Raw genomic sequence first — 13,152 nt, 5'->3', positions numbered from 1 at the left:
GATTTAAAAATATATGCTGGGTAGGAAAGCTATGCTTTATTCCGTCCGGGAAGATTTTCTTCCATGTATGTATGTATATATATATATATATATATGTAATATATATATCTATAATTTATAATACAATCAAATTCTCACCTGGGTCAAGCGAAGAGCAGGGTTGGAGTAACTTATAGAAATGGGCATTATACAAACAGCCACTGTATATGCTCGGGAAGGTCCATTCATGAGCTGCAGAGCCACAAACCTGAGGAATGGACATCATTTAGTATGTCCACAGATGTCTACAGTATATAACCAGCCGATGTATAAGCTATGAGGACTGTCAGAGGAGCAACCTTTGGAAATTAACATTATAGACCCAGGCCTTAGGAATCAGCATTGTACAACTATCCAGGGCGGAAGCTCTGAGAGGTTTCCCAGGAACGGAAGATGAACAGCAATTATTCAACCAGACTCAATGTACACATGAGAAACCTCCCAGGAGTTGCAAGTGACACGCAACATGCAATGCAAATGTCATGTTTATGCTACATAGCAATTATGATGCCTCTGTGTTATACTGTGCATTGTACTATTGTTTCTTTTTTTTGTTGGCACTATGATGTGTGTCTGCAGGGAGTCATTTTGTGTCACTTTATACAATGCAGTAGATCATAGATGATGAATATACTTCAAAGAGAGTGTTATGATGACGTTTGCTGGTGCTCTTTATATTTATCCGCTCAATGCCAGGTAAAGCAGTTCTCACTTGCAAGAGGCAGGAATTTGATGAGCTAATTTCTGGAGCACTCACTGAAGTACATGCCACATCAGAAGACCTGCTGCTGGAGGTCTTATTTGCTGTCCACCTACGCTATGTGTGTACGTTTGCCCTAGTCAGCTGAACTAGCGACAACAATAATCGTAAGCATAAACATCTCAGTAAACGTGGTGTGAACAGCCCCCAATCTCTCAGATTCTAGACCGGGATTTAGAAACTTTAGGTGTCCAGTTCCAGAATAATACGAACAGAGGTATTTTCTATTTGCTGCGCGCTGAGTGTGCATTGTTTTTCATTTCTCCTGTTTCTAGATGTTTTTCCCTCTATATTCCCTGTAGCTCCAGTAGCCAGCATTCATTGGAGCACAGAGAACAACCACAGCACAGGGAGAAAGAGTGAAATATGCCCTACTATAAAACCTTAAGTTTTGACGCTTTGGCCGTCCCGTTGCACCAGGGATGGCAAATGTCTGAAGAACCCTAACATTTCGATGCTTACTCCAAAGATTTGCTGCCCATAAGCCTAACACTGGTAACAAACTTACAACAAACTTTCCTGGCACTGATATATGCAATAACCGATGCTAAGACATCCAGTCTTGTGAAAAGTCCTGCAACCTCAAATGTCCGCCTGCTCAACCTCGGTTGTCCCCTCCAATACGGCCAGAAGGTCCCAGGAACTCATCCAGGGTTGGAGGTTGCCGCATAATTTGAGACACTGCCTCTGCCTGTTCCATTGAACAATACAGTTTAGAGTTCTTGCTAGGCTCATTGTGCTTTGGTATCTCTTTGTGTTTGGGATTGAGGCCTGGAATGGTTTCAGAGCCCAAAGAATTGTTGGGTCTTGCAAAAACAAAACTCCTTAGCTGTGTGGCTCACCATTTCTTGGCTATTTCTGCCTCGTATAGATCTTCTGTACTCTTCATATGCTTGAACCCATGCATTGTGTTCTCGTTGTAGAGTAGACTGACACCATGCACTTGTTTCTCGGAGCAGAACTTGGAAGCTCGTAGTCATGGTGTGTGATGACTCTGGTGATTTGCCTACTGGCAGCATTCCCCTATGTCTAGAAAGCACATAGGCATTTACGTCTCTCATTTCCAACACCCCTGGTTCTCTGCTCCAGTAGGACTTCGATTAGCTTAGTCGCTTGCCTCACTGCCCTCGGTCATCGCGAGCCACCAGAACTGTGGAACTGGTTCCCCTTATTAAAGAAGCAGTGTGTGTTACATACCCCCTTGCATTCTTCACTGCACTGCTCTCCCTTGACAAAGATGGGGCTGACCGCGCCCGCAATTCTTGCAGTGACCGGCTGTTTTGTAGGGTTCCCTCCAGCATGGAGTGGATCCTGAGGGACAGCTTCAAGTGCTTTTTCTAATCTGACACTTATTGTGTGAGTAACACTTTATATGAAATAGTTCAGAATAGTTAGGAAGGGGATTGTGTCTGCCCATCTTGTCATTTAGAGATCTGCATTAAATCCAGGTGCGCCCAATCTAGATTCTGAGTCCAGTGCACATTGCACATTGACCTCGATTTTTTTCCCCCATGCACATACATCCCTGTAGATCTTGTCTGAAGGGATTGATGTGGAAGAAGAAGGATGGAATGTTGGAAAAGCTTGGCTATTTGCCATTCTGGGCCAGTCTGGGGACCGGATCAACAGTTTTGCATTTGCTGAGACTCATTTTTGTTCTAGCGCTGAACATTTAACTGGTCATCAAGCATACTCACAACATTGTGTCTCTCACTGGCGGAACTTACCATCAGATCTTTTGACTAAGTCATGGCTTTTTAGGCTGAATGATCCATCCTGAATGGCAGGCTTATGCACAGTGTATTAATCGATTATGGATTCATGCACTAATACGGCTCTAACCCAGTGCAGTATCACCATGCTGCGTAAAGACCATGCCCATGTATCTATTGTTCATGTGGATGTGAGGTGCAGAAGAGGGCCAGTGGTATGTAATATGGATTCCATTTTCTATTTTGAACATGGACACACACAGGACGTATATACCCAAAGACTGCATCAGATGTGATGGTGAATTGCAGCAGGCAGGCTGTCGAGGGGCTGAAAAGGGACATAGCTAGGATACGTCTTTCATCAGCATCCATGGCATCTTCTAAAAAACGAGAATATAAAGCACATTTTATTTGCAAAGTGGCAACTGAGCATGATCTGTAGTCCCTGGACCTTAGTCATTGCTAGAAAGATGGACGTGAAGTACATGGTGAACTGGAATTCTAGTTCCATATGTTGCCCCTTCACACATATCCAAGGTCAATGGTTACACCAACGGAGGTCACAAACAGATACACCCACACACAAGACGTCTACAGATGTGGTCGAACAAGAGGCTCGAGCTGCCCAAATACATGAGCAGAAAATGGCGAAAAAAACAGTGGAGGTCACATCGTCCCTCCTCAACTCCCTTACAGGGACATGGAGTCTCATGAAAGAGGGCGGCTTCAGCCTCTGCAGCCTGTCTTCCTCCTGCCCCATTCCCCCAAAACCGTTCACCTCATTCCATCTTCTTTTCTAGGCAGCAGTGGGCTGGGGTCAGTTTTTAGGGGATGACTTTTTTTCCCATAGCCTAGGTGGAGGAAAGAAGACAAAAGAAAGAGTTGGAGACAATTCTTCGAAGAGGTTTATACTGCCGTCACACGTCAAGGCGTACAATTCAAAGGTCTTGTTCGCATCAATATCCATTCAGACAGGGGTTATGTACACGTAAGAATGCCTTCAGTCCCTCAGGGTGGGCGAGGGTATTCTCGGATAGGGGCAAATCAAGAGCTCAGGGCTACTCTACACGTAAATCAAGTTCACAGATGCACACAGTGGTTGGCTCAAATCAGTGAGGCTGTTGAATATTCCAATCCAATCACAGCAGACCTCCCTCAAGAACAAGAGTCCTTTATCCCAAAGAGAAGCAGGGCACTGGGAGGCAGGTGGGGGTAGAAATAGGGTGAAGGAATATGCTTCAAAAGCATCTACAGCATGACCTTCAAAGGCATCCGTAGCATGACTCCTGAATGGCCTGTGCCTGGTCTCCCCACTTTGTAAACCCTGTTTGAGGACCCTGATGGAGAAGCTGAAAGCACATGAATGAACAAACCTGACCTACACATAAAACCAAAGTGGAGGTGTCTGGAAAGGTTATGAGGCTAGAAGAGCCACCAACAGTGTAACCCCTGTTTTTACGTTATTTAGTTGGAAGTAGTCAATTTGCTAGGGAAACATGGGGAAAGGACTAGCAATGGTCTAAGTTTAAGGTGTGCCTTCTTTAGTTTATGGTTTTCAAACATGTACTTGAGTTCACCCAGTAGGATTTGGAGTTATCATATGTTTCTTTGACATTATGGGCAATGCCTATCTGAAGTTAAATCTAAAACATGTATAGGGTTTGGAACACTGGGACTGACACTAGGACATTTGTTTACAGTCATGAAGTCCTCGTCTACGGATGCACCCGATCTACGTATGCTATCTGTACACAGGCTTCCAGCTTGGGCCCTGCCCTTTCTATATGTGATCAACTAAAAGTGTTCATGGAAAGATCCATTTGGCCCAGTTGTAACAAGGGTGTTGCAAAGTTATGCATTTAGCATACATCAATACAGGCATGCTAAGATATTCCCTCCTGTCCTCTTCCACAAGCCCTTTGGGAAAGACAAACACGCCTCAGATGTACAGGACGAGGGCTGCAACCAACCATATTAAGCCAACAGTAACACATAAGAAGCAGTCGCCTAGGGCATTTAAAATACATCGTCCCACACCCATTCTCCTCCCAGCCTACAGGGACAAACCCTGGGACCGAAGGCACTTGGAGAGGTGGCAAAGGAAAGTAGACTGAGCAACAAAAGAAATCACCTAGGGAATATCTCTGAACAAAGACATCACATGGAAAGTCACACGGAGGAGCTGTTGAGCAAGAAACGTGTCTCCAGGGCATATAAAAAGAGTTCATTTGGCAGTACAGTGAAATGTATAGAAAAGAAGGCGTAAGAGAATTAACACACTCCCTCCCCACCCCACCCCACCCGCTAAACATCTGTACACTGCGCGTTGACCTCGTGTGGCAACAATCTGTTCATTGTTCCCTCGTAGTCTACCCTTCCTATCCCGTCTCACCACTGTCCCCAGGCCTCTCTTCTCCGTTTTGAGGACGCTTCTGTCCTAATGACTTCAGTCAGATGATCTGTGTCATCGGGGAAGGCAGTGGGAGAACCGACTGTTGTGTTTTGCTACACTGCAGTTTGCACTTTTAGGAATTACTTGAATTCTCTTGGCAGCTTTACACCCACAGAAAACACAGCAGGATAGTAGGCAAGCAATGGATGGACGCCTGCAGGGCTTCCTCTGTTGGGGAAGAGGAACCAGTAGTGTTGTGATGCTTTTCTTCCGAAGTCACAAAATCTTACAACCACACCTCTCCCTATCCCCAAATGTCTTCATCTTCGTAAGCAACAATGAATCATGTCTTTGAAAGATTATCTCAGTTGAATATTGGCACTATACCAACTGCATTCGCCTATCGCAAATGTCTTGAGAGCATTGGTGGAAAGGGCTTGTTACCTCGTTCTAGCCATGTAGTGGAAGATGAGCAGTTAGTCTGGTTTATTGAGCTGTGCTTAGATGGCAACGGTGACTTGACTTCAGTCTCAAGGCCCTTGGGGTAAAGTGGTACTTTTCAAGCCATTGTCTCCTCCCAGGTGATTTCTCCAGAAGGTGTGTTCAGTTAGTTTTCCAGCTGTAAATAAGAAATACCTTCTGCCTTACAACAATGCCCAGCTTTTCAAGACACCCTGAATCAAGAACTTTCCCCGCTTAGCAGCAAGTCTGTTGAGTGCCATTAACTTGTGGCTAAAAATGGCTACAATGTGGTTTCTGTCTTCTTGGGTCTTGTTGGCATTGATGGTGTCTCTGGCATGGGGCATTGAATGGACCTTTATCGTTGTCTCTGCTCTACTACTACACTTGTATTTGATTGCATGTGTGTTTGGGTGCGTACTGCACCGATAAGCCAGACAGACCTCACATTCTGTGTCTCGTGCCCTCTTTGGAACATGTAACCATCCACTTTTCATTGAAGTTACACACTCCATGTCCAGCTCAATAGGTTTAAGGTCAGAGGCTGGCCATGAGAAAGCTATAGGGATAAAGAACCTGATCCTTATTAGTAAAAAGACAACATACTACTGATCCAGGCTCTGAAAGGAAATGGACTGTTCGGCCGCACTGGAGGACAGACCATGGACATCTGACATGGCCTCAGAATTAGTAAGCCTGAAGACAAACAAAAATGGTAGACCGACTGCGTGGATGCTCCTCCAGGAATGCAATGGCATTGCTCCTTTCATTGAACATTTGCAGATCTAAGGGAGAAAAGTGGGAATGCGAAGGGTACAAGCATATGAATGACAGACCATTACCATCCTCTATAAGGTGCCATGGCAGCAGGTCTAGGGAGTGCTTTTTGCATGCAAAGGGGCTGCTAGACTCTTCACAAAGTCTCTGGTTTGTGCACACATAGCCAAGCTGATATATTCTACTCACTGTGTCACTATGATACATCTATATCTCTTTACATAAATCAAGTGTGTGTGTATGTTTGCATAAGCAAACCTTCTCAAAACAGTGGCACCCAGTTCAGATTTCAGGACTCAACTTCTGGTCAATGGCAGGCTAGCCTCTGTCTGATCTAACATTTAGTTTCACATTCAGGACCAGATATCTCAATCTCCTCTTGGTCCACATCTGTGACTTTAGTTTGCCTATCACGGATTAGTCTTTAAGGCAAGTTCTGTTGTTATTGAAAATTGCTACAAATGTCAAAGGTATAATGCTGCACTGGACACTGCTTAGAAGGGGGGAACACAGGTCACATGGTATTAAGAAGGAAGTAAGAGAGCAGCGAGAATGGTGAGAGTGGAAAACTGACAGTGTCTTCCAAATGGATAGTAAATAGGAAAAGGTGTGGATTTTCTTAAGGCCTAACAGATCACAGACAACATCACTTTTGGCATGTAAGAGGGCCACAGAGACTCCGGCAAACAGATCCTGGAGGTCCTTGCGGTGTAAGAGTTAGACATGTTGAGGCAGTACCAGAGTACTTGTTTACTTTCCTTTATCAAAAAAACTGAATTACATATTTATTGGAAACATGTGCCACTCCCTCCATGCCATAATTGCTTGTCCTTTCTTTCTGGCCCAGAAAGGAGGCTGTTTTTCCTCTATGGGGGATATGACCCTATTTAGTGACACTGAGCACAGCTCTTGTCAATAGTGGAAGGGAGATGCACGTAGAGGCTATTTTGTGTTGAAGACCATCAGGGGTCGCTCTTCACGCTTCTGCCATGGGCTCTTCCTGTCCCCACTCTGGTCATCGCCCCCCTCTGACTGGTCGTTCATATCCTCATCTGGGCTGGTCATAGAGTCTCGACGGAGTTCACTGTTGCTGCTCCGAGAGCTGTCCCCTCTGCTCCGACCTCTTCTGGGGATGGTGGCCCGATGATCTGGATTCTCATCTAGCAGAGGCGTCAGGGAGTTGTCCTCGGGAGAACAGATGGCTGTCCTGCTTTCACTGCTGCTCTGCTCTGTGTCGTCGGTGAAGACCAGCTTGGAGTAGGCCATGTTCTGTGCAGTTGGCCTCTCGCGCTCTTCCTTGATCCTCTTCACTGGTTTGGCCTCGTTGACGTCCACTCCAGAATCCTGACTGGTATCAGTTCGGCGGTTCCTTGCGCTGGTTTGAAGGTCAATGTAGGAGTGCCTGACTTGAGAGTTGGAGCGTCCATCCAGGGATACAAACCATGCTCTTGACTGAGGTTTCACCCCAAGTTCCAGCAGTTTCTTTTCAGTCAGAGCCTGAATTTCCCCATTCAGCTGTGCCATTGTTGACTCATTCAACATTACTGGGATAGTGACAGAACCACTGACGGAGGAGGGGTGAGTGCTCCACCCTTTGCCCTCTGGATCATCTGAAGACTGATTGGACTGCTGCATTTGCTGATAATGGTGATGTTGCTGCTGAAGTAACTGCTGACGTTGCTGCTGGTCTTGAGGCCCAAACTGATGCTGCATAGGCATCCCAGGCTGGAGAGGCATGCCTTCATGTTCCTGCTGGTTTTCTGCCATGGACTGCTCAGAAGCCATTCTCATGTAATGTGCAGGTATAACTAATGTCGGCATTACATTTCTGTACATGTTTTCCTTCATATGGTCAATAGAGCCACAGAAAATCAGCTGACCCGCTTGGTTTAAGGAGGTAGGGCGCGCCAGGTGGTCAACGGACTGAGACATCATGTAGTCAGGTGGCTTGCCATCCACTTTGTGCCCCATGTAATGCTCAAACGGAGGTGGCAGAGGTGGTGGTGAGGGTGTGTCGCGGGCATACCCCTTGTTCTCATTCCTGCCATTCCTCCTTTGTGTCTCCGTGCTCTTGTCCTCCATGCGTCCATGGGACACCATGGAGCTGTAGCTGCGCTTGTAGTCCTCCAACTCGGGCGGCTCAAGAGCACCTGGGACATCCATGGACCGTGCTGCTTTCAAGGCAAAGCTCTCCACTTGCCTTGGGTACTCATCGTTGGATCCAGTCCGGTGGCTCATGGTGTCGTTGGAGGCTTTGCTGGTGTGCCTGAGCTTCTGGCATGGCGTCTGCTTGAAGAACTCCTCACGGGAGCTCTCAAACTCTCGTGATGTGGAGAAGGCTGATTTCATGATGGGAGTGTGCATGTCCGTATCACAATTTGACGATGTCTCGATGTGGCTGTTGCTGATGAGGTTTATCTGGGACATCGACGTTGCTTGGTCTCTCTTGGAGCCATCTAAGTTGGATGTCATCTGAAGCTTTCTGTGCTGCTGCCGGGGCTTTAGGCACCGCCTCCTGAAAAGGAAACAAAGATCTTGTTTAACTTTCAGAGCCATATGTCCTGTCTTGTTTTTCAGACATTCTTGCCTCCTCACTTTCATCTTTCCCCTCCAGAATTGCATATTCATCTTTGCTGACCAACATTTACAGGCAATGAAGTGCTGAAACAGTGCTTGAAAAGGCAGGCCTCCAAGCCTTTATTACTAAACTTGAGGTTGTTAAGATGACCTCTTAAAGATGGGTGCGGTTTGAGCCAAAGATGGGGGTGGGTAAGACTTTTAGGAATCTTCCTCTGTGTTATAATCATTCGGGTCTGCATAGGCAGAGGCAGTAAGTATTCTGGGATCTCATGTACCTTGTGGGTTGATAGTGGGGACCGATCTTTGCAGATAAAGGGGGTCTTTTTATGAAAACACCTTATGCCTTGAATCTCATCACTTGTACCAAAAATCAGCGAAGGCTCTTCAAAGAAAAGGAATACAGCTAGTTTTTTTCTAGATTCAGGCACAATCGAGTGGTTGGATTCTGGATTCTTTGTAGTCTAACCTATGGTTTGCTAGGCTAGATAATGCAATAGCCCCTCACTAAAGGACTGAAGGCCTCCCTTCATTGTTTGCGGGGACAACTGCCACCTACCAATTCTGCAGAAAACTACTTACAATTTTTAGAGATTCCTGTCTACCTGTTGTGGTTCTCTATGCCTTGATTGCATCCTCTAAACCAGGAGTTTGTTTCAGAAAAATAAGAAAGCAATGGCTCAGATGTGCAAGGGAGTTTTAACCCTGTCCGCGAGTGCCACTGCTTGTTTTCTTTACCTTTGAGTGCTATCCAGTGGGCGGGCTGACCATGGCTGACCATCAGTATGAGCTAGCCGTTCAAGACTTTGAGCCAACTATGAATGCTCTAGTGAAAACACAGTGGTTTCTCTGACTCTAAATGAGGTGGTGGATTGGCAACCTTGGCAGGATGGCAGCTCCAAATAAACTCTAAATAGTCTAGTTTTTGTTTAGTTTTAAGAGATTGTTGTCTGGTTAATTAAAACATTTACAATTTCTCATAAAAGAAAAGTTATAGCAGCAAAGTCAGTGATTTAAGACTAATTAAAGAATAACATTTCATAAAAAACATCTGTGCATTATGCTAACATCAATGATGCAATTATCAAAAATTGTTGTCCAATACAGTACATTGATTAGAGGTTTCAGCATATTGACGGACTTTCAAATGATTTGCTAATACTGTCCTTTTTCGGTTTCTGTGAATTTTTAGCAAGGAAAAGAAAATCAAGAAGACTTAAAATTTGATAAAACGAGTACTCAGTTCTCACTGGAGGGGTAAGTGTGCAATTGGCAGTTGCTTTATGGACAGCTGCAGCAGTTAATTGCTGTTGACTGTTTGCTGGAGCTTATGTCATCCGGGTGAGGTGTAACCTAAGTATATGTTGCTTGCTGTGAGGTGTCGCTGGAATGTCTTTTTATTGCAATGATGAAGTGTTCAACAACAAAATTTCTCCCCTACCACTTCCACAAATTGCACAAAGCGGCACGCTAGCTGAACGTATCCAACTCCGAGGCATGCCAACACACCTTGCCTGCAGGTTCTTATCCCAATCCTTACAAAGACTGGCTTCAGTACTAATTGACGTTGTTCAGCTTGTAGTTTTCCGCAGATGCATAAAAGGTGAAATACACTTTCATTGGTTCCCTCACATAAATGGCAAGTTGACTGACCCTTGAATAAACTCTAAATAGAGCGCGATGAACTTTTCTTTACATGGGCAATTGGTGGTTTTTCGTTTTATTTTCGGGCTTGCTCTGGTATGGAAAGCAATTTCACAGGAGTGATTGAGTTCCTATTTAGTTCACTCCCTAGGATAAGAACCTGTTTCTCTCTCTATAAATTCAAATATGAATTATGTTGAAAAAGTTATATTTTGTATCCTCTCTACCTGACACTTTTCTGGTTCTGACATCCCCTGTACTTCCATTTCTTTACTTCCTTGCTTCCCAGCGGAACGGTGTCTTGTTCATTAATGGTGGTGAAGCATCGACCCACCACCCCTCTTGCCAGCTCGGTCTATGTGTATACATGTGTATTCGGGAGGGAGCGCCAATTGTAGGTTGGGCAGGAGTCCTCATTTAGCCAAGTTTCCGTCATGAGAAGAACATCTAACGGATCCTCCTTGATCAGGTTGTAGATGTCTATGGTATGCTTAAAGAGCGGATATATTATTAACATGCCTTATGTGTCCTTTGGGTGTTCAGCTGCTCCCTCTTATCTTTGACTTTAAGGTTTAAAGGGTGGATCAGCATGTTACAGGGGCATCACCAGACTAGATCTTTAGCGTCCATGAGCCCAGGGTTGTTGCACAGCTTATCTAAGGCTCTCAGCTTGAGTAAATCTGTCTGGGTGAATGTGATAAGGGAACTAACCTCTGTATTGCTACCAGCATAGTGGCTGGCGCTGGCTGCGGACGGGCGCAGACTGGCTTGCCTTAGGTTTTACTTTGGCACGCCAGTAGCGCACCCGCTGCACGCATCTGCTGAGCATCCGTGCTGTGGCCATCTTTTTGTAGTCGTTTATTGAACATCTGAACAACTAGAGTGCTGTCGTATAGGATGGCGCCTCCGTGAGCAGTGCCCCACTTCTAAGTCCGACTTCACCACGCAGCAGAGCGCGTGTTTTGGTGCAGGTCGGGTGCTTGGAGAGCATAGGATGCGCTCGCAATGAATTTGCATTCGGTGGTGGATCCTGCTACAACGCTTCAGTACTTAAATTATAAGCAGAACTGTGATAACTAAAAACAAATAGACGCAGTGATTGGCAGATTCTAAAAATATAGCAACTGTGTGATTTGCCATACAAATCCAAATTCAATTCTACAGTTTCACAGTTTTAAGTTTGACAAACTCAAATTCAATTCAGTTTCACAGATTTTTAAATTTGAGTCAGTATTTTAAGAAACGCTTTTATTTTTCGAATGTGCTTGTTGTGCATTTGTGTGTGTTTTATAGTTGGTTCTTAAGTAGGTGAATGCAAGAATGAGTCACTTGGTTGATGAATAAATGCATGAGTGCAAAGATGAATGCCATATGCTTTTTATGATGAACCTGTTGAGTGCCCAGACGTGGGTCCTGTGCTCACTACGCCACTGGAGTCAAGCTACCCTGGCTGATGACGGCTGATAGCCAGAAACCGGTCCTAGGATGCTTGATTCCGGTCCAGGGAAGACATGGCTTGGCAGTTCGGGATGGACTATTCCCATGAGGCACAGGGTCAAGACTGATTTGCATGTGGCCATGTCTAAACTGGGGTGGCATGGTGAGCAAAATAACGATGGATTAAACCCAGATCTGTGACTGGGGTGAATGTTTTGCCAATGTACAACATTCCGTCCATCATCTTGTGTGGAGTGCCTAAACTCACCATTGACTGAAGAGGTACTTTCAGTTATAAGTCAAGCATAGTGGCATTACAAATGCTTGTTTTTATGACTTGTTATGCCCAGATTCCAAATTAGTCCAAACGATTTTAACGGTGATTAGAACTGTAAAAAACCTATACTTTGTGCTTATATAAATAAATTAATTCACTAAAACTAAACCATACAGGCATTCAGGAGACGAAATCCATGATGTGTGAAACATAAATAGGCAACTGCAGACTGCACTGAGTCTTCACCACTATGTTATGTAAAATCAAACTGTACGGAATTACTGAAGAATTTCAGTGCAAATGCGCTTCAAAAAGTGAGCACACAGGCCACGTTACTGAAAGGGTAAGCACATGGGAAAATAAAGATGGGGCATAGAGTTCGAGATCATAGGGTACAGAAACTGAGGACACAGAAGGGTGGTTCTTGAAAATGGAATAGGGGCAAGAGGTCACTTAGAGGGAAGGCATAAACTGCAAAGGTCATTGTAAGTGAAGGCACAGAGGAAAGAGGTCACTGAGAGGGAGATGACAGTGCAGAGGTCACGGACTGTAAATTAAGAGGTCACCAAAAGTGTATAGGGCAAAGTGATCATTGAAAGCAGGAAAGTGGACACTGAAAGAGTATACAGGAAAGGAGTTACTGAAAGAGTATAGAAGAATAGGTTAAATAAAAGCAAGAACTCGGAGTACAGAAGTCCCTAAAAGGATAATGGAAAGCGGTCACTGAAAGGGAGGGAATAGAGTGCTGAGATAATTGAGAGAATGCAGATAGACACCAGGGTCACTAAAAGGGATTGCAAAGAGGTCATAGGCAAAATAAACCAGTCAATCAATCAATCATTTGTAAAGCGCACAACATACCCGCGAGGGTCTCAAGGCACTGGGGGGGCACTACTGATCAAACAGCCAGGCCTTGAGTATCCTCCTGAAGGTCAGCAGGTCTTGGGTCTGTCGTAGGCTGAGTGGGAGGGTGTTCCATGTCTTGGCAGCGAGGTGGGAGAAGGATCTCTCACCGGTGGTTGTTCTTCGGATGCGCGGGACAGTGGCGAGTGAGAGGTAAGTGTAGCGTAGCTGGCGG

At 45.1% G+C, this 13,152-nt stretch overlaps 1 protein-coding gene and 1 long non-coding RNA gene across 4 annotated transcripts in view; one reads left to right on the top strand and one right to left on the bottom strand.

Moving 5' to 3' along the window:
* Positions 1 to 3,398: 3,398 nt before the first annotated feature.
* FAM171A2 (family with sequence similarity 171 member A2) overlaps positions 3,399 to 13,152 on the bottom strand; it is a 241,041-nt gene continuing 231,287 nt past the window's right edge. For all 3 annotated transcript variants that reach the window (XM_078645170.1, XM_078645168.1, XM_078645169.1), the window contains one exon: positions 3,399 to 8,654. In XM_078645170.1, coding sequence (XP_078501296.1) covers positions 7,082 to 8,654 — 1,573 coding nt within the window. In that variant the 3' untranslated portion in view covers positions 3,399 to 7,081. The remainder of the gene's footprint in view (positions 8,655 to 13,152) is intronic.
* Positions 9,908 to 13,152, top strand: part of LOC144755849 (uncharacterized) — a 72,728-nt gene continuing 69,483 nt past the window's right edge. The window contains exon 1 of the long non-coding RNA XR_013594981.1: positions 9,908 to 9,973. This is a non-coding gene — a long non-coding RNA (uncharacterized LOC144755849). The remainder of the gene's footprint in view (positions 9,974 to 13,152) is intronic.

Source organism: Lissotriton helveticus, chromosome 5_1 (assembly GCF_964261635.1).
Source record: "Lissotriton helveticus chromosome 5_1, aLisHel1.1, whole genome shotgun sequence".
In the NCBI taxonomy this organism is placed as follows: Eukaryota; Metazoa; Chordata; class Amphibia; order Caudata; family Salamandridae; genus Lissotriton; species Lissotriton helveticus.
Note: the sequence above shows the minus strand (reverse complement) of the source record. Positions and strands in the feature narration are given on the sequence as shown.